The sequence below is a fragment of the Colletotrichum graminicola genome (genome assembly GCF_000149035.1).
Source record: "Colletotrichum graminicola M1.001 genomic scaffold supercont1.92, whole genome shotgun sequence".
In the NCBI taxonomy this organism is placed as follows: Eukaryota; Fungi; Ascomycota; class Sordariomycetes; order Glomerellales; family Glomerellaceae; genus Colletotrichum; species Colletotrichum graminicola.
The window spans coordinates 18,913-39,551 of NW_007361096.1; the positions used below are offsets into that span (position 1 = coordinate 18,913).

Below are 20,639 nucleotides of genomic sequence, written 5' to 3' on the forward strand. Positions count from 1 at the left end.
ACTTGTATGACTCGTACTCGCTAGCGTAATGGGGTAGATTTGAAAGTCCAAGTTTTGCGCATGTCGTGACTCGTGCGGAAATACAAGTTTTGGTTTGCCCAAATGCACGCCACCTATACCCAAGATCCACTCCTAAAACCATACTCCACAGGTCCAATACTACCTAAACATATAACTCCCTCTTTTGGCAAGGTGAAATCTCAGGACTCCGCCCATTTTAATCAGGGCTTTCAGACCCCACACGTAGCGTGAGGGGAAGCTGATGCTCCATGGCCCGACGTGACAGGCGAAGTGGATTTGCCATTTAGGCCAGGCGTCTCCGGCTACTACCAAGCGATTAGGCGGACTACATGGGACATCCACTAGCTCGCCTATTGTATTCTCCCGGCACTAGCTTCATCAACGGCTAATTCTCACGGGTCACACTGGTGATGCCTTTCACATAGTCGAGTTATCCGAGATAGACAGAATATTGACTCTACGAATCCATTGCTGGGCTCGTCAGATCTCGAATGCCTGCTATGAACCTTCAAGCTTTGCTCTTAGCATCAGTATACTCTTTGGGGGTAACAAGAGGAGCACCGACATCGAGTGCAAGCTTTGATATCAACGCGGATTGGGTGTCTTGGAATGATGATACATGGACCTTAAAATCAACCAAGCCACTGCCAGGGGTGTTTACTGCATGGCTGCCACAGTCGAACGGGTATGTAAACGATAATCTGTCAATATCATGGTCGACGGTAGCCCGGTTCGTTTCTATTGTGCTGTGTACGGGAACTAATACGTACATGCCTTGTGTGAATAGTTATTTTGGCCTTGCCCAAGGTTCATTGGGGCCGTTCTATGAGCGCAGCCGTCGAAATGATTCAGAAGGATGGCCGTCTTATAGCAATCCTCGAACGACGTTTGCTACTGTTACGGGGTTTTGGGGCAGCGAGCCTAGCACGCTTGAACCCGGGGAGCTGGGCGAGAGTTTCATTTCCGGAGTGCCGCATTTTACCGATTTGCTTGTTGAAGCATGTGGCAGTATCCTCAATGGAGATGTAGACGTATCCGAAATCAACGAGTTCGAGTCAACGCTGTCTTTGTGAGTAAGTGTGCGCGCACTGGCTGTCCCACAAGGCGGAAGAATGATGGCACTGACTTTTTATGCTCTACTACCAGCAAGACCGGCATACTCACATGGTCGTATGTCTGGAGCCCTGCAACGTGCGTAGGGGACCGAAAGTTCCTGGTATCATACGAGTCTTTGGCCTCGATGGTCGAACGACGTCTGGCAGCCGTGAAATTGGTCGTCTCCAGCGAGCAGGGACTCGACAATGTGCACGTCCTCGATCTACTAGACAACCAGTCCGCTTTGCGCACAAGAACCGTCAAGACAGGCGTAAATGAGGCCAGCAGTCAAGTCTATTCAGCTGTTTCGCCAGATGGAGTTGACCACGTCATGGCGTATGTGCTGTCATCAACACTTGGGGACGGGTTATTGGGCCTTGAAGGCAAGGATGAATACTCGAGCGACTTCTTTTCCGCACTCGATTTCGTTATAACCTCAGATTCAGCCAACTCATCCACCACCGACCCCAAGTCTGTCTTCCCGACGCAGCGGTATCGGGTGCAATCTGGTTTGCAGTCCGCGACGGTCTACAAATACGCAGCTATTGCCTCAACAGAACATTACGGATCGAATACGGAAGCAGTGGTCTCGAGCGTTGTGTCATCTGCCACAATTCGCGGGTATCATGCTTTGCGTGAGGAACACAGCGCCGAAGTGGGCAAGTTCATGAGCGCAGACTTTGTCGCTGATTTCAGAGATCCAGTGACAGGATCGCTTCCAATGAACGGTGGCGGCCACGTGGTGCAAGCCTTGCAGATCACAGCCATCTCCTCCGCTTACTATCTTTACACGAGCCTCATCCCATGGAGCCCGACTCAAGATAAGAACTCAAGCACTTGCATCGCGTGCAACTCCCTGGGTGTTGGCGGCTTGGTTTCCCAGACATACGGAGGTAAGATCTTTTGGGACGCTGATCTGTTTGTAGCGCCCGCCATCCAAGGAGTGCATCCCAAGTTGGCAAGACAGTTTTCGCTATATCGCATCAATAGGGCAGAGGAGTCACGGAAAAACACCAAGAGGCACAATCTGAAAGAGGGGAGCATGCTCTATGCATGGACAAGCGGTCGATATGGACAATGCTACAACATGTCTGCGCCCTGCATCATGTACCAGTATCACCTCAATGCTGATATCGCCTTGAGCATGACCATGGGCCGCAACACAAGTGGCGACAGAAATTGGTATGAGAAGCACGGGGCTGTGGACGTGATAGACGGCGTGGCCACCGGCTTAAGCGATATTCTCACACGACGAGAGAACACTGGCCTCTGGGGCATCGACGTGATGGCCGATGCCGACGAATACTACATGTGGATTGCAGACGGTTCATTTACTAGTACTGCAGTCAGCACTCTTCTACAACTCGCCTCGGAGGCTCGTCATGAACGAGGTATCCCAACCGAGACCGACTGGCCTGACCAGCTCGAGCACATGTCGATACCCACCTCGGACGACGGCGTCGTGCTCGAATTCCAGGGCATGACAAACGATGTCTTCCCCAAGCAAGCAGACGTCATTCTGTCCCATTATCCCTACGACTACAAGCGGAATTTCTCCCTTGATAAATACCGAGCTGCGATGGACTTTTACGCAGTCCGTACCGACCCACACGGCCCAGCCATGACTTGGAGCATGTATGCTATCACAGCCAACTCTCTGGCTACCTCCGGATGCTCTTTCTGGACATATCTAGTCAAATCATTCCAGCCTTATATCCGTGGCCCTTGGTACCAGTACTCGGAACAGCAAGACGACGAGCCTGACGTCCTGGACCCCCTGACCGGGAACCCTATCAACCCAGCATTTCCGTTCCTCACGGGCCACGGCGGCCTCCTGCAGATATTCACGGCGGGATTTCTCGGCCTACGCGTCACGCACCGTAATTTGGTGATAAACCCGTCGCTCCCTCCGCAGCTCCGCGACTTCAAACCGCCAATCCAGTATTACAACGGCGCCGTCGTCAGCTTCCGCATGAATCGCACGCATACGTTTATTACGAGACGCGATGCATCTCATTTCGACGGTCTGGTGCCAGACCAGTACGGCGAGGAGGATATGCCCATCACCGTCGGCCGAGGCGTGGACGACCCCAACGCGCGGACGGTATTCTTGCGCATTAATGACACCGTGGTGGTACAGAATAGGTTGTATGATGCTGAACTTTCCGTGCCGGGCAACATCTTGCAATGCCATGACGCAACTTCGTCACATGGCGACCTGGCGTTCGCAGCCACAGATGGGTACGGAGGCACCTTTTGGCAGTCCGGTACTTGTGATATCACGGCCGCTCTGCTGGTGGACCTGGGAACTTCGCAGATGCCGCGGCTTCTGCATGCTATCCAGCTGGACTTTGCCATGCGACCGCCAAAGTATGTCAAGGTTTCGGTCTCGAATAGTTCAAGCTTCGAGCTTAGTACGGTGCTTGCGGACCAAGATATCCGTATTACGAAGCCATGGATCCCGGACTCGCCGGTGGCAAAATATGTAGGAAACAAAACCACCATCCAGCTCACTGGCGCTGTATGGAGTGGTGCATTTGCGAAACTAGAGATCACAGGCTGCTGGACCGATGATGGTGCTGGGGCAACAGTTGCCGAGTTCGGGCTCCTGGCCGCAAATCTCCATGAGTAAGTATTTGAAATTGCTTAGGGATAGTTATACATGGAGCAATATCGAATTGCAACTGTGCCGTATCCGTCTTTTTACAAAGCTTTCTCCGCCAGTATCCTTATCGACCTAGCGATTGTCTTATTCATGTCCAGCCCCCGCGGGAAGTCGTGCCCGAACACATGACCAATTTGATCCGCTTGACTGGGTTCAGCAATGTCAAACAGTTGCTGGCCATATTCAGGTGCATCGCCTAAGCCCGTGATATGCAGCGATGGCATGGAAAGTGGGTGCCCATCCCACTCCTTGTCAAAGAACGTCATGTAGTGCGTTGTATTTACGAGAGCCTGTAGATGTGAGTTTTATTATCGTCAGTCGGCGCTACGAATCTTAAGCAAAATGACCAAGTCTTTCTATGCATACCTGTCTACCATTGGCAAGCTTTACTGGCCGCACTTTATCCAGGTGTTCGGCGGGATCCGCTTTGAAGACATCAAATAGCATCCGCAGCTTTGGCGCCTCTTCAATCGGTAGATCCGTGACTTTTTGGTCATCCAATGGCATAATGAAAGGTGGCACGGCGCTGTTAATGAGCACCAGGAATTTGATTGGTAACTCCTGAAGTGTGGCGTATGGATTCTCGATGAGAAGTCGGATAGCAATTTGAGCAGCCATCGAACCGCCCTGCCTAGTTCAGGTTAGTATTTTTACCGCGACTAAAACATCAACTTCTTGGGCATCATCATCTCTTTCAATTGAAAGACAGTTTTCGCCAACTTACGAGTATCCAAGCAAACCATCAAATGGACCATGGTCCTCTATAACTTGACGGAGCTCGTTCTCAGTGGCCAGAATATCATCAATGTCCAGCATGTTATAAAACCCATAGAGCTGAAGTGCGTTATCACAGTTATTAGTAACCCCATGTTTAAAGGCCAGACTAAAGTATGCATTTCTAGAAGCAAAGACACTGGGAAGGTTCCAGAAGCCTTCGGACCCAGAGACTAGAACAGAGCTCTGAATGCTTACGTTTGACTTTGAGAAATCGACTGTATGCAGAGACCAATTGCCCTCTAAATGGGGCCACCGGCCTTCCACAAACTCAAATTCATATTCTGGCTCGAGCAAGCTCCGTATGCCTGCCGTTTGCATCCGAAAAATCTACAAGAGTGATGAAAAATTAGTTACTCAGTGACTTGTAGTGTTGAAATATGCTCTATAAAACAAAAATTGCCCACCTCCGTGTTGGAACCCCTGCCGTGCAGGCACAAAATTCGTATAGGCATAATTAGTTGTAATCTGGGAATCACAATATTAATCCAAGACGCTGTGAATGTTCAAGATTGTCGTTGCCAAGTCATCCAAAGGGGTTAAGGTTTCAAGCTTTCAGCACGAAAGGGTGTTCTGGTCACGTCGTCATCATGAACAGCCCATATATAGCAAGCTAGAATACGGATACCGTAGTTAGACAACCCTGCTTGCTTACCCTGCCATGGCAAATAACGCCCTACTGCGGAGAACTAGGATCCACTGACACAAGACCTAATAGGTATCCGCATACTCTCGCGCTATGTAGTGAGTGATATGTAGCCCGAACTGACGCGAGATTTGCTGAGGCAGCCGGAGTGTGTCAGGAATTTGGCCCTATTCCTGTGATCCACGGTACATGAATTTTGGGTGGTAGTGAACAGGCATATAGATTTTGGGACTGCCATGAAACTAGAGAAGGGACTTTACGAATTTCATGGCATTTGACCAATGGCTCATTTACCGCGCTACTCTTGTGGCCCCAGCGTCCTCTCATGATGTGGAGTGTGGACAGAAGGCCCACATCGCAAGACCACGTCAGATGACAAAAGGGCAGGGCGTGGGAAACATATGACTCAAGCATGGAGTTAAGCAGTCCCCACGGCGGGGAGCCCACTAAAATGAATCAAGCCCGCTAGAATGGATCAATCTAGCCCGTGGGGACGCCATGTATTAGGCTGCATGCATAGAGATCCTTGGCTTCTATGGCAGGGTGATCCCAGCTTGGTATATCTATGTATATCTCAACTTCAAGAGAACAGGAACGAGCCCTGGAAAAGATGAACTTGTGGAACCGCCAGTAGGGTCCCAGTTCTGACGCTGAAAGCAAGGAAAAGGAGAAATAGAAGATGAAAAGTGTCCACGCGTGAGATCTTTTGCAGATGTCAGGCCTCTCTCTCTCCTTCAAAAAAAAGAAAAAAGAAAAGAGAAGAAGAAAAGAGAGTGGGGAGAGAGAGATAACTGAAAAGCACAAAAACTTTCATTTCATGATGTTAAGGCTCTATGAATAAGGGTGGTTATGTGCAAGATCGCTTGATAGCCTACCGGAACACTATTTCTATAAACCACCAGATACTGTTTCTCTTATCCGGGCACTTTACACATCGCTGTTCTATGTCTAGTCTTGCGATCCAATTCGTCATAGAGAGAAAAGAGAGAAAACTCATTCTAATATCACAACGCTGACCGTCGCCTGATTCTAATCTTTTCCTTGAGCGGCGGAATGTGGTTGGTCCCAAACCACAGATTCTCTGGTCTTTTGTCTTTGAACTCAAACTCATACTTTAGCAGGATGTTGGCCATTAGTACCTTCAACATGCCGGATGCAAAAAACCGACCGGGGCAGCTATTCAGGCCAGCCCCGAAGGACAAGTAGTCCGCGGACGTGGTGGCCCACGCCTGCCTCGCTCCCTTCAGATTATCACCAGTTCCCCGTGCGTCCTTTCTTCTGTCGTAGAAACGGAACGGCTTGAAAGTTTCCGCGTCGGGTCCGTAGATGTCCGTGTCAAAGTGGATCGAGTACGCCGGAATGCCGACTTGGTAGCCCTGTGGAATATGGACGCCTGAAGGCGTCGTGACACCGTCCTTTCCCACGATACGCAAGGGACCCAAACTCAGGATGGTGTTAACGCGCTGGCTTTCCCGGAAGCTGCTATCCAGCCTCTCGAGCTGAGCCAGTGACCCCTTGTTCCAGCCTTGTTCTTCGCCGTGAGCGGCGCGAACTTCGTTGATTTCTTGGCGAAGCTGGGCGACCATCTTCGAACCCTGTTCAGCGCCGGAACCAACGATGTCAAGGATCATGTGAACAATGGCAAAGACGTTGGTGTGCAGTGCGAAGGCGTTGAGAAGCAAGATGCGCGCTGAAAGGACTTCTGGGTCCAATAGGTACGGGTCGCCCTGTGATTCTCCATGCGCAATGTACCAGCTCAACAAGTCTGCCTCATCTTCTTCCCCATCGTGCTTCCAATCCTTCGTTCCCGATCCCTTGGAGTATTGCGAGTGGCCTCTGGCCTCCAGTCTTCTGTGAACCTCGTCGATGGTCAGTTTGAACCATTTTCTCTCGCACCAGCGGGATGGTAACGTCATCAGAGGCGCTAGGAGGCGCCGCAACGGGGCCGGAAGCAGCCAGAGCAGGTTCGCCTCGAGAGGTATGACTTTTGCATATGAGAAGCCGGTGTCGAGCAATTTTCCATTCCGGCAATGCCTCTTTCCGATGAAGATGCGATTGATCGCCTGGCTCACGATAGGCCTCAGTGTGTCGTAGACACCCACTTCCCTCCACTCGGTGCTGCCTTCGTCGCCCCAATGCTGGGCCAGTGCAAGATCCAGCTCATTTGAGAGGGCCGGGATCAGGTTGCCGATCTCCCTGGTGAGCTTAGTGGCTATGATGTGGATCGTCACTTTGTTGTGATCTCGAGTGGGGTAAATGGTGCCCAGGTCCCATTGGAAATGATTGATGGTCTGCTCATGCATGCTCACGACGGAGTCGGGCTGATCTACGAGCCATTTTCTTTCGGCAGAGGGCAGCAAGATCAATTTATTTTGGCCTGGCCCTAGGATGGGGACACGGACCGTCTCATTCTTGTGTTGTGTGTGGTGCAGGCGGAGCGTCTTTTTGAGATCCAAGGTATTCCGGTAGAGTGCCCGAAGATGTGGCGCCCATTCCCCGGGCTCACCGTTGAGCAACCTTAAGTGAGCGATTGAACGAGGGATTGGAAAGAGCAAATAATTATAAACTAGATAAATGATCAGGACTACCGTCGGCATGAGTACCGGCGGCAGTAGGAGCCATTCTACGCTTGGCATTGTGGCGTAACTCGAGCTTGTACCGTTGAAGGCCAGGCAGAAATCTGAATAACTGATAGGAGTGAGAAAAGAATATAACGGCGTTATAAATATGTGATACGAACTGTTTTAATCCACCATACTCTGAAGCACTGTAGGAACCCACATGGGCGGGACCAAATGCTCACTACGTAATAAAGCCTTCCTCTCAGCTATACCAACCCCGCGCCTGTTTGGGATCATCGGTACCGTGATAACGCATAGTGGAGGAAGACCATGTGTCCTAGTAGTTTGCCCAGGGCTTCTGAGGCTCGTAAGGGTTGAGCATCCACTCGTACATGTGGGGTTTGGCGATTCAGGATTCGTTGCATTCGGAGGGGAGTAATTGTAATTTGTAAGAACTTCAACTTATTGGCGAGACGCTGGTAGCGCCTCACAAGGCCATCTGTTGCATGAAGTTCCCAGACCGCCCGGTTTTTGGGCAGATGCCGTTGAGAGCAGCAAATTATTGAAAGATTACGTGAAAGATAAGAACATTCAAGGCAGTTTCAACGTGGGGGTGGTTTGAATGAGGGGTTTTTACGCTGAGCAAACGAGCTTGGTTCCAGACCAGGGACAGCTATATGCCAAATGATCATGTGAATTGGCAGTTGAATCTAACGACGAACTCCTGTAGAGTTTCATAGCTATCCGGGTACTATTCGTACTTTCGAATACTTCATATTAGTTATCCATCTCTTTTAACAATCAGCTACAACCTACCCATCCTACTTTCGCAAATTTTATTGTCACATCGAAAAGACGCCATCATGGGATCTATAATTATAGGCCTCGACGAAGACATCGCCATTATTGGCATGGCCTGTCGCTTCCCCGGAGACGCCACGAGTCCCTCGAAGTTATGGGATCTCCTGATGGAAGGCAAGTCGGCCTGGTCCGAAGTCCCGGCATCGAGATGGAACCAAGACGCACACTACCATCCGTCGCAAGAGCGCGCGGGGAGCAACACCGTAAAAGGCGGTCATTTCTTGCGCGACGACGAGCAGAACGGCAAGAAGTTCGACGCCGCCTTCTTCAATATTACCCACAAAGAGACAGAAACGATGGATCTCCAGCAGCGTATAGTCAGTAGGTGTTATGCAAACCCAGCAGAGTGTGTTTGAGGACTTGCCTGCAAATAAAACCCCTTCAGAAAGCATCCGGTAAACAGCATGTAAGGCTGACCATACAAAACCTATAGTGGAAAATGTCTACGAGGCAATAGAGAGCGCCGGCCTCCGGCTCGAGGACGTAAAAGGAAGCAAGACTAGCGTGTTCGCGGCTCAATTTACCGATGACGTGCGTTCAATTCTTCAAGAGGACCCGGACTTGTCTGTCAAGTATAAACCAATCGGCACCAGCGCGGCCATCCTCGCGGCCCGAGTAAGCTGGTTTTACGACCTGAGAGGTGCCAGCTTCACTCTGGACACGGCATGTTCTGGCAGCATCGTGGCGTTGCACACGGGGGCCCAGGACCTGCGCGCCGGGCTCAGTGATATGGTACGTATGTCCCAGGATCCATCATTGCGACAAACAGGGTGGCAGTTAACTGACGAATCAACCCTACACAGTCTATAATAACCGGAGTCAACATAATCGAGTCCCCAGAGTTTATGTTCCGCGCCAGCGGCCTTGGCATGGTGTCGCCCGATGGCAAGTGCTATTCTCTTGACGCGCGCGCTAACGGCTACGGGCGCGGCGAGGGGGTGGGCACGTTAATCCTCAAACCTGTGTCGGCGGCCATCCGCGACGGCAACGTAATCCGCGCCGTGCTACGCGGCACCGGCGTCAACTCAGACGGCCGCGGCACCGGCGGCATCACGCTGCCCAATAAAGCGGCCCAGGAGTGCCTCATACGGGACGTTTACGCCCGCCACAACCTCAACCCAGACGAGACCGGTTTTCTCGAGGGCCACTTTACAGGTACGCCGGCCGGCGACCCGATCGAGGCCAGCGCCATTGCCGCTGTGTTCCAGCGCGGCGGACCGAGAGCGGCGGCTGACAGGCCGTCGCTATACGTGGGCGCTGTCAAGGCCAACATTGGCCATGTCGAGGCGGCATCTGGCATGGCCCAAGTCATCAAGACAGTCATGGTGCTGGAAAACGGTGTGATACCGCCCAACACAAACTTTGAAAAGATCAACCCCAGGATACCAATTGACAGATGGGGTCTCAAGCTGCCCCTGTCGCCGACGCCATTCGAGGCAGGGCCCTCAGGGATCCGACGGGCGAGTATCAACAGTTTTGGGTTCGGCGGCACAAACGCCCACGTGGTGCTGGACGATGCCAAAAGCTATCTGGACAAGCTGGGTTTAGGTGATAGGGGCCACTTACACGCAACAAAGCCGGGGAAATCAGCACTCAAAACCCCTGGAAAGGACAATTGCTCGTCGCAGCAGGCTGCGGCAGGCCACAAGGTCTTTTTCTTCTCCGCAAACGATCAAGAGGGCATCTCGCGTGTCTTCGCGGGTGTCGCGGAGCATTTGCAGAAGCAGACCGGTGAAAACGGAACATGCCAGATAGACGACGCATATCTCTCCAGTCTCGCCATGACTCTTTCAGAGCGGCGTTCACGCTTGTCCTGGCGCCTTGCCCTCACCGCCGACTCATTCACGTCCCTCCTTGCGGCGCTCACCGATCCCACCACAAGTGCCAGCGCCGTCCGCCCCGGCAGGGCCACCACGCCCGCCGCAGCTTTCATCTTCACAGGCCAAGGAGCACAGTGGTTCGCCATGGGCCGGGAGCTGCTCGTCTTCGACGTCTTCAGGGCGAGCGTTGCCGAGGCCGACAGGTTCATTGGCGGTACACTCAGCAGCGGTTTCAGCGTGCTGGAGGAGCTTACGCAGCCCAGCGCCGAGACCTCCAAGATCGACCAGCCGCTGTACTCGCAGACGCTATGCACTGTGCTGCAGGTCGCCTTGGTGGATCTGCTTGCCAGTTGGAAGCTGACGCCCAAGCGTGTGATCGGGCACTCGAGCGGCGAGATCGCGGCCGCGTACGCGGCGGGCGCTCTGGACCGCAAGTCAGCGTGGAAGGTAGCCTACTACCGAGGTGTCGTAAGCGCGAAGCCCGCGGCCGACAACAACGCACGTGGCGCGATGGTGGCTGTCGGATGCACCGCCAGCGAGGTGGCTCCTCTCATTGCTCAAATCCATGAGAAACTCGGTGCTGATGGAGAGCTAGTCATCGCCTGTTACAACTCGCCCCGCAGCCTCACCATCTCCGGAGACGAGACCAAGGTGGACGCGTTGATCGAGGCCGCGAACGACAAGAAGCTGTTTGCGCGGAAGCTGCGCGTAGCTAAGGCGTACCACTCGCGCCACATGATTCCCGTATCCGAAGAATACCGGTCGTTGATGGGCACGCTCCGGGCAGCTGCTGCGGTTAACGGGCTGCCGTCGTCCGGTGTGCATGTCATGTCTTCGGTCACGGGTGGTCTGATAGCTGCGAGTGACATGACCCAAGCTGACTATTGGGTACAGAACCTCGTATCTCCGGTGCGGTTCTCGCAGGCGCTCGTTGCCTTGTGCACCTCTAACGTTGCGAAGAAGCAGCTCAAGGTCGGCGGCGGCGCCGAACTGCCTGTGTCGCACCTCGTCGAGATCGGCCCGCACGGCGCGCTACAGGCGGCGGCGCGAGACGCTGTGCTCAATGACCCGAACCACAAGGCCCTGCGCTACGTGTCTATCTTGACACGCGGGAAGCATGCGTGTGCCACCGCGCTGCACGCAGTCGGCGCGCTGGCTGCGGCGGGCCTGCCGATCGATCTGGCCAAGGTCAATAGCAACGGCGGCAAGGGCAACTATGCCATGTTGGTGGACTTGCCCCCGTATCCCTTCCTCCACACAAAGGAGACGTATTCTTGGTTGGAATCCCGTACCAGCCGCGCGTGGCGGTTCCGAAAACATGCTCGGCACGACGTCCTCGGCGCCCCCGTCCGCGACTGGGATCCGGACGCCCCGAGGTGGCGCAACCACCTCCGCGTGTCGGAGGTCCCGTGGCTCCGGGACCACAAGGTCACGGACAGCATTGTCGTCGCTGGGGTGACTTACCTGGTGATGGCGATTGAAGCTGTGCGCCAGCTGTACGGCGATAAGGGGGAGGTGCCGCTCGGCTTCAATCTACGGGACGTAAGCATCTCGCGGGCATTCCAGGTCAGCGAGGATGAGCACACTGAGACCATGCTTTCCATGAAGCGAGTCGCCGAGTCACGCCAGTCGGACAGCAGCTTGTGGTGGGAGTGGAAGGTCACCTCCTTCAGTGCTCACGATGACACTTGGCTGGAGCACAGCCGCGGACAGATCGCCGCTGAGACCGCTGCCGAGATATCTACGGGTGTGATTGACGGCGGGCGCGAAGAAAGGGAGCGAAGCCGCTACTACAAGGAGCTGCTGTCGTCCGTGACGCGGGTCTGCACCGCGCCACAGACGGAGCTTCTCCCGAGCCGGTACGCCGAGCTCGAGCGAATCGGCCTCGGGTTCGGTCGTCTTTTCCGCAACATCTCTAGCATGTACTCCAGCTCCAATGGCGACAGCAAGACGAGCGGCCAGGCGCTGGGCACCATCCGCATCCCAGACATCGCCACGGCAATGCCGGGCCACGCCCTCGCCGCCTCGATAATCCATCCGCCAGTTTTCGATAGCATCATGCAGTCCTTCATCTTCGCCTTGCAGGCCTCGGCTGAACGCCTGACGGAGCCCATGGTGCCCGTGGCGATACGCAGCGTATGGGTCAGCGCCGGCATCGAAGCCCGACCTGGCACGGAGCTCACGGTACACGCCGCAGCCGGCCGCGTCGGCCACAAGAAAGCCGAGGCGGACATCACGGCTTGGAGCACCAACCCTGATGCCGACAGGCCTGTAAGGGTCGTAATGCGCGGCATCGAGGCAGTGCCTTTACAGCACGGCACCACCGCGGGGGACGCAGCCGGCAGCAGGCGTGAAATCTGTTTCAACCTGGACTGGAAGCCGGACGTGGACATTCTTGAGGCAAACGGCGAGGCCGAAACTTGCATACGCACTGCATTACTGCCACTGGAGACTCCGGCGCTCCAGGAGAGCGCCTTAAAACAGCTCGGGGACGTGCAGCTGGCGTGCGCCATCTGGATCACCGAAGCCGTCAAGAAGGTCGAGGCGCGGCCGCTCGCAGACGAAAACGCGTTACCTGAGCACATGAAGAAATATCTAGGCTGGTTGCGGCTGATTGCTAACGATTACAAGAACAACAAAGTATTCCGCCAAGACGTCTCGTGGCCGGCTGTTACGGAAGACGCCACCGCACGCGACAGATTCCTCGCCGAGTATGAGGCGTCGGGCCACCCCGAAGCCGCTATGATATGTCGAATCGGGCGTAACATTGCGCCGATTCTCCGCGGAGACGTGGACGGACTGCACCTGCTATTCGGCATGGACGACCTGCTCGAGCGCGTTTACCGCGTCTCGATAGGAACCCAGAAGATCCACGCTCTAATGGGGGCGTATGCCAGAATACTGAGCCACAAGCGCGGCGCAGACCTCAAGGTGCTGGAGATTGGTGCCGGAACCGGCGGGACGACGACCAGCATCCTCGAGGCCGTCTGTCCTGCGGGGACCCGTGTCATCGGCGACTCGCGGCTGCTGAAATACACCTATACGGATATCAGCCCCAGCTTCTTCGAGACTGCTGCGGCCAAGTTCGGCAAGTGGAAGGCCGGTGGCGTCATTGAGTTCAAGACATTAGATATCGAGAAAGATGTTGAGGAGCAGGGCTTTGACCTGGCCTCTTATGACCTGATCATTGCGGCCAACTGCCTCCACGCGACGTCGGACATCACCAAGACTATGGCCCGCGTCAACAGTCTTTTGAAGCCCAACGGCAAGCTCTTCCTCCAGGAAACCACGGAGCTACGGTGTCTCGAGTCTCCGCTTGTCTTTGGCATGCTCGCTGGATGGTGGGCTGCCAAGGAGGACTTCCGCCCCTGGGGTCCGCTGCTAGACGGAAAGGGGTGGGAGCGAGTGCTGCGCGAAGCCGGCTTTTCCCAGACTGTCCTAGAGCTCAAGGACTCAACTAAAGATGAGCTGCACGTACAGAGCATGGTTGTAGCGACGCGACCGGCGGACGAGGAAGTCGCCAACAAGTCGCAGCAGCTCGACGAGGAGGATATTCTTCGCCGGGTGTTTGTGGTTGCGCATGAGACGCCCGAGGACATTGCCTTGGCTACGTTTGTGGCTTCTGCCGTGTCAGAGATGACCGACCTCGGGGTGAGCGTCGTTCATTTCATCGACCTGGAACAGCATGATCTAGCCAACACATGCTGCATTGTGGTGATGGAGGCTACCAAGCCCTTCCTCTCGTCGTCTTTCAGCGAAGCCGAGTTTGTGATTCTGCGCCACTTACTGACCAAAGCCGGAGGCCTGCTGTGGCTCACGCTCCACCCACATGAGAACCCCCACATGGCTATGATACCGGGCCTTCTTCGTACGGTGCGCTGGGAGAGAAATCTTGATGGCTCGGACCTGCTGCTTCTTCATCTGCCCTCTGCCAAAGCCTCGCTCGTGGCGGCCAACGTTGTCAAAGTCTTCAAGCATCACTTCAGCGGACCTTTTCTGTCTCTGGATCGCCATGCCGACTACCTTGTCGACCCAGTCGGTTGCGGTTTTGATCATGGTGGAGTCATCCAGACGGCCCGGATCATCGCCGCTCCCCCAGTCAATGACTTCATCGCACAGAGAACGACTGTGCTCCAGCCTCGGTTGCAGGCATTTGGCGCCGACCAGAGTCGCAGCCTGAAGCTGCACACCTCTATGCCAGGAGATCTGGATAAGCTGCATTTCGTCGACTGGCCAGGGGCGCAGCAGCCTCTCGGGGACGACGAGGTTCAGGTAGAGATCAAGGCCGCGGGCTTGAACTTCCGCGACGTCATGGTGGCCATGGGCGAACTCGACAACAATACCCTCGGCTACGAGGGTGCCGGTATCGTCACGCACGTCGGTGACGAGGTGACGGATATCAAGGCCGGCGATCGTGTCATCGCTGTCTGGAACGGCGACAATAACTGCCTCCAGACTCGTACGAGGGTGCCCCGGGACCTCGTAGCCAAGATTCCTAACAGCATGTCTTTCGAAGAGGCTGCCGGCATTCCTGTTGTCTTCGTGACAGCCTACTTTTGCCTATATGAGGTGGCGCGTCTCAAAGCCGGGGAGACTATCCTCGTCCACGCAGCAGCGGGCGGGACAGGTCAGGCCGTGATCCAGCTGGCCAAGCATTTGGGCGCCGAGGTCTACGCGACCGTATCCTCGCGCGAGAAGATGAAACTGCTGATGGAGCAGTACGGGCTCGCCGAGGATCATATCTTCAGCAGCCGTGATCTGTCTTTTGCAAGCGGCATCATGCGCATGACGGGTGGCAAGGGCGTTGACGTGGTTGTCAACTCCCTCTCGGGCGAGGCGCTGCGTGCCTCTTTCAACTGCATAGCCATGTTTGGCCGCTTCGTCGAGATTGGTAAACGCGACATCATGGCCAACGGCAAAATCGATATGCTCCCTTTCAGCCGATGCGCCACCTTCACTGCGGTTGACCTCGCCCAAATAGCCACCTTGGCGCGCCCATTGACCTCGCGCATCATGCGCTCCGTCGTCGACCTGCACGCCGCCGGCAAGCTCCATGCCTGCAGGCCGCTCAACGTGCACACCTTTGGGGAAATGGAAGACGCATTCCGCATCCTACAGCAGGGCAAACATATTGGCAAGGTCGTCCTCAAGGCGCACCCCGAGGACCTCGTCAAGGTTGTCCCCAAGCCGCCTGCGCCCACGCGTCTGAGACTCGACGCGACCTACCTGCTTCCAGGCGGCGTCGGCGGGCTCGGGCGGTCCATCGCCAAGTGGATGGCAGCGCCGGCACAAGGCGCCAAGAACATCGTGTTCCTTTCGCGCGGCGGCGCCGAAGCCGCCACAACGCGCCAGCTGCTCGCCGAGTTGGCCGACATGGGCGTGCGGGCGATAGCACTCAAGTGCAACGTCGCCGACGAGGCGCAGTTGGTCGCGGCGCTGGCCGAGCTGAACCGCCTGGACTTCCCCCGCATTGCCGGTGTCATCCAAGGTGCGATGCAGCTCCGTGACTCAGCCTTTGAGTTCATGTCGCACGCGCAATGGGAAGAGTGCCTGGGCCCCAAAGTGCAAGGCACATGGAATCTCCACAAGTATCTACCCGCCGATATGGACTTTTTCGTCATGCTGGGCAGCGTGGCCGGGCTCGTCGGCAACCGGGGCCAGTCCAACTACGCGGCGGGCAACACGTTCCAGGATGCGCTTGCAATATACCGGCGCACCAAGGGGCTGGCGGCGACGTGCATAGATCTGTGCAATGTCATGAGTGTAGGCTTTGTCGCCGAGAACCAAGAAACACTCAACAAGAACCCGCTCTTCTTCTACGCGCACGACGGTATCCGCGAGGACGAGTTCCTCAGCTTGGTCGAGTTCCACCTCGACGCAGAACGAGCGGGCTGCCAGGGGCAACCCCAGATTGGCGTTGGCTTGGCACCACTGTCCGTGTTTAAGGAGCGCGGTTTGCCCGAGCCGACGTTCATCAAGTCGCCGCTGTTCCGACAGTTGCGGTCGAGCGGCGAGTCGGGGGCCACGGCGGATGCTGCATCGGACCAGAACGGCGGCACCGTGTCGGTGACACGTGCTCTCAAGTCAGCCCAAAGCCCAGAGGCGGCGGCGAAAATCATCTGTGACGCGCTGGTGCAGAGGATCAGCCGCACGATGCGGATTCCGGAGCCAGACATTGACGTTGGCAAGCCGATTCACGTCTATGGCGTGGACTCGCTAGTGGCCATGGAGATTCGGAACTATGTTGCTAGTGAGTGCGGGTATGCGGTTTCGGTCTTGGAGATTATGAGTAACAAAAGTACGGAGGTTTTGAGTGGCGAGATTGCCAAAGGGAGCAAATTTGTGCGCAATGGCCTTTAGTATTTAGCCATGTAAGACTGGACCGCTGGAGTTCAAGATCAAGCATTTGGGCCAGATGGGTTGCTTGGTGTATTTAGGGATGAGAATGATTTTTTTTTTTTTTTTGAATATTTGGCGTTTTGTTTATAGATATTCACTTCAGTTTGGTACATTCTTACTGAATGACTTTATGTGCATAGAGATTGCAACATGCCGAAACATCATCTTCTCTGGTCTTCCCGGACTGACCGTGATTCATCTAATTTATTGGCCCCTCCTTGTCATGTTCCTCCGATGATCGGGTTGTAGTACCGCAAACGATCGGAAGGGTCATACATGGCCTTGAGATCACGAAGTCTCTTCAAGCGCCACAGTTCGTGTCCGTGGATTACTTCAACAGGCTCGAGCCCGGTGGCATGGTTTGCGTAGGTACTAGCGGCTTGCTTCGGTTGGCCCCTGTTCCAAACCTCTCGTACCTCGTTGGCCCACTCCCAGCCAGTCTGTTGCAGACTCGGGTCATTAGAAGGAACACTGACGATAGCGACCTTGAGATGAGGGTCCTCTCGGAAGGGATAAGCTGACTCGTGGGGTTTTGTGCCCGCACTGCCTTGGTAGAGTAGCCTTCGTGGACATGTACCACCTGCGGCGAAAGCGGGGTTGCTAGCAACACATCGTGTAATGGTGAGTGTCAGGTGATGCTCGGTGGCAGGAGTAGATAGAATAACCCAGTTTATGTACTAAAGTCACAGTCCAGCCGGCTAAGCTAGTAAGAGGTATTGTAATGCCTGCTGCTAAGATAAGCTGGGAGGTGAGTGTTAGTTACGCCTGTAACCAGGCTTGTGCGCCTGCTTACCTACATGGACTATTAAGCAGTTGTCGCAAAAACGACGCCGTTAATCGCAAGCAGCAATTAACGCCTTATGTACTACGACAGCAGTCAAGTGGTAAGCGCAAAGCCACATATCAAAGCTGAGTTACACCCCCCAACAGAGCCATAAAGAAAGCCAAGGCTCGGCCATGATCCTATCCGGTGGATCTATTAAACCTGTTTAATCTGTCAGCTGCATGGACGCCGCCCCATAGGACGCAGAAAGAGGGTTACACGTATGGACGAGGTGGTTGGCTATCAGTTCGTCATACGTGCAACCGCGCCCCAACACTTGGGGCCTGATCGGCAAAACCGATATCAGGGCGATATCGCCTGTACTCCAATATAAAAGTACATAGGGTTAGGGTTAACAAGAGCTCAATGCAAGGTCAAAGGTTAATTTAACAAATGTACTGCCAGGACCCCTGCCACAGCTGTCGCCAGCTGTGTCTTACTAACACTACTGCTGGCAACGACTCTTTCAAAAGTGCGTTTATTTCTACGCGGCCTATCCCGATATCTTTAGAGTTCTATAATATAGAACTGAAATCATGATGTACCCTCCTGCTTTTGGCCTAGTGTGGCACGATTTGAGTTTTTTGGTACTTGTGGCTGGTGCTTGGTCCATGATATCGGTCCTTATTCAAAGTGTCAAATGATATCCGCGGTGCCGATCAGGCCCTGCTTTATTTCCTTGCAAACTCGGTGCGGAATACCCCGTTAGAAGCAGCAGTCTAAGGTTGTAGGCTTAGATGATTGGCAGTTGCTGGTCAGGTATCTATCGAAAGTGCGTTTATTTCACTATGTTGATTCGCTTCTTACATGTGGGCTCGGTGTTCACTGCCCCGCGGGACTGACATGGCTATCTGTCATTTTCAGCCGGGACAAGTACCTACCCCTCTCCATCAGCTTACTGCTGTACCTCTCTTGACGGTTATGTACTCGATGAAGACTTTCAGATACCATCTTTTCATTGTCATTTCGACTCATTCATCAGGTGATCCAGATGGCACACGTTGACATGAGCATTTCATCGACCGTGTCTCTGCGGAACGGGAAGAGCCGAATGCCTATTCTAGGCTATGGTGAATACCAAATTAGCAAAGCCGATTGCACTCGAGCATGCCTCCACGCCCTCTCCGCCGGGTACCGGCACATTGACACCGCTCAGCTTTACAACAATGAAGAAGCAGTCGGTGCTGTACTGCAGCAGTCCGGCCTTCCCCGTGAGAAGATTTTTGTCACAACCAAAATTCGCTACCCTCGTCTCGGAAAGGGAAAAACACACGAGCGTGCTCTGCAGAGTGTGCATAGAATAGACCCTCGTCCAGAGGGCTATGTGGATCTGTTCCTCATACATTCGCCGGATGTTCTCAAACCCAAAGGTCGAAGGGAACTCCGGACCGCACTGAAGAAGTTGTACGAGAACGGACGTGCTCGAGCGATTGGGGTTAGTAACTATGCACCTGAACATCTTTAAGAGATGAGAAGTTATGCTACGATTTGGCCGCCGGCTGTGAACCAGATTTTGGTAAGTCGTTACTGGACAAGATGTGTATTGATCACGAACACCGTTGGAAGGGTCTTAACATCACGTACAGTTGCATCCCTGGACGCAGCAGCGTGAAACGGTGGAGGATTGCTGTAAGCACGGCATCGTGCTTCAGGCTTTCAGTCCACTAGCAAGAGGAGTCAGACTCCAAGACCCCACAGTGGCTGAAATTGCAGCTCGGCTCGCGAAAACTGTGGCTCAGGTTCTAATCCGTTACTCACTTCAGAAAGGCTGGGCGCCGTTGCCCAAAAGCGAGAACGAGGCACGAATCAAGGAAAACGCCGACATATTTGATTTCAATCTGTCGGAGAACGACATGGCGGTGCTTAACAGCCTAGACCGCGGGCGAAAACCACGTTTCGAGTACCAAAATCATGATGGTTAGATTATGTTCAAGAGCGAGCTCTGCACGATTCGGCATCTATCTAGAGCCTTCATATATTGCTAGGGTTTAAATTTAACATTGTTAGCTGTCTATATTCCACGCCTCAGAGTTCTAGAATAGTATTTCATTCTTTACCAGCTAAAATAGACTATTAAGATTAGTTATGCGTGCTAGACGCTGTAGTTGGTTATATTTGCTGTGCAAGATGATCATCGTTGCGGGAACACGGTGATATTGTTGCACCGAGCGATGGAATGAGCTACGTACTGAGGCTTACCAGGGATGTTGCCAGCTGGAACACACAAAAGTATAGGCTGTGGAACAACGTGGATAATCAATACCCTGTCAACTGGAACACGGGGGCACTACCTACTAGAAGGCAAAAAATGATAAGTATCTGTCCTCGACGATGTCGGGGACCGCAAAGCCAATGGCAATGGTCATTGCGGTTTCACTATGTGTATGTTGAGGTATGGGAATTCGAGAAAGCCGGCTCGACCACTGTGAATAATGATGAAGAAGAGGAAGAAGGGCTGCCAGGCTGGCGGGGTTAGCCCAACCAGGAAGGATGGCCACAGTTGGCTGCTACAAACACGGCTGCTATTGGTGTCAGACTGTCCATGTTAAAAGATGATTCTGATCATAGTCCAATGAGGCTCAGTGGATAGAATTGAAGGCAGACAATTTGATAATCACCGACAGGGCTAAGTGTAATAGGAACGTAGTCAGTTATTAGCTACAGGGAGGATCAGGTCAGGTGCTGCGCAGCCATGCATGATCAATTATAACCCGCCACCAAACAACGTGTCTCTGTTTCTCTTCTTCTCTTCACATTCTCTCTTTCACCTTATAAAACCTTTCGTACATCTATTTCTAGTAAAATTGATATTGACGGCTCGCATAGTAAATACCAAGCGATGCCTTTTGTTCTTTTGACTTGCCACTTTATCTTTTACGCCGCTTCATTTTTGATGACCTCAATCAAGTTCATCACATGCCTCTGATAGTCACTGACAAAAACGGAAGGTTGGTGACGTCGGCTTTGCTACCTA

The 20,639-nt window shown here is 53.9% G+C and overlaps 6 protein-coding genes across 6 annotated transcripts; 3 read left to right on the forward strand and 3 right to left on the reverse strand.

Annotated features, from left to right (window-relative positions):
• Window positions 1–512: 512 nt before the first annotated feature.
• GLRG_11560 (glycosyl hydrolase family 65 central catalytic domain-containing protein) lies at window positions 513–3,981 on the forward strand (the record flags this gene model as incomplete). Its single annotated transcript, XM_008102221.1, has 5 exons — window positions 513–706; window positions 809–1,090; window positions 1,126–2,009; window positions 2,043–3,744; window positions 3,828–3,981. The coding sequence occupies 5 exons, from the start codon at window positions 513–515 to the stop codon at window positions 3,979–3,981; spliced, it is 3,216 nt and encodes a 1,071-aa protein (XP_008100412.1).
• A 133-nt stretch (window positions 3,982–4,114) lies between these two features.
• Window positions 4,115–4,597, reverse strand: GLRG_11561 (uncharacterized protein; the record flags this gene model as incomplete). Its single annotated transcript, XM_008102222.1, has 2 exons — window positions 4,115–4,412; window positions 4,506–4,597. The coding sequence occupies 2 exons, from the start codon at window positions 4,595–4,597 to the stop codon at window positions 4,115–4,117; spliced, it is 390 nt and encodes a 129-aa protein (XP_008100413.1).
• A 1,608-nt stretch (window positions 4,598–6,205) lies between these two features.
• On the reverse strand, window positions 6,206–7,837 carry GLRG_11562 (cytochrome P450; the record flags this gene model as incomplete). The annotated part of the gene is made up of 1 exon (XM_008102223.1): window positions 6,206–7,837. The coding sequence occupies one exon, from the start codon at window positions 7,835–7,837 to the stop codon at window positions 6,206–6,208; it is 1,632 nt and encodes a 543-aa protein (XP_008100414.1).
• Window positions 7,838–8,625: 788 nt separating this feature from the next.
• GLRG_11563 (beta-ketoacyl synthase domain-containing protein) lies at window positions 8,626–16,803 on the forward strand (the record flags this gene model as incomplete). Its single annotated transcript, XM_008102224.1, has 3 exons — window positions 8,626–8,944; window positions 9,057–9,355; window positions 9,427–16,803. The coding sequence occupies 3 exons, from the start codon at window positions 8,626–8,628 to the stop codon at window positions 16,801–16,803; spliced, it is 7,995 nt and encodes a 2,664-aa protein (XP_008100415.1).
• A 260-nt stretch (window positions 16,804–17,063) lies between these two features.
• On the reverse strand, window positions 17,064–17,415 carry GLRG_11564 (uncharacterized protein; the record flags this gene model as incomplete). The annotated part of the gene is made up of 2 exons (XM_008102225.1): window positions 17,064–17,282; window positions 17,365–17,415. The coding sequence occupies 2 exons, from the start codon at window positions 17,413–17,415 to the stop codon at window positions 17,064–17,066; spliced, it is 270 nt and encodes an 89-aa protein (XP_008100416.1).
• A 1,241-nt stretch (window positions 17,416–18,656) lies between these two features.
• On the forward strand, window positions 18,657–19,587 carry GLRG_11565 (aldo/keto reductase; the record flags this gene model as incomplete). The annotated part of the gene is made up of 3 exons (XM_008102226.1): window positions 18,657–19,100; window positions 19,134–19,181; window positions 19,252–19,587. 3 exons carry the CDS (start codon window positions 18,657–18,659, stop codon window positions 19,585–19,587), a joined length of 828 nt encoding a protein of 275 aa, XP_008100417.1.
• Window positions 19,588–20,639: the final 1,052 nt, after the last annotated feature.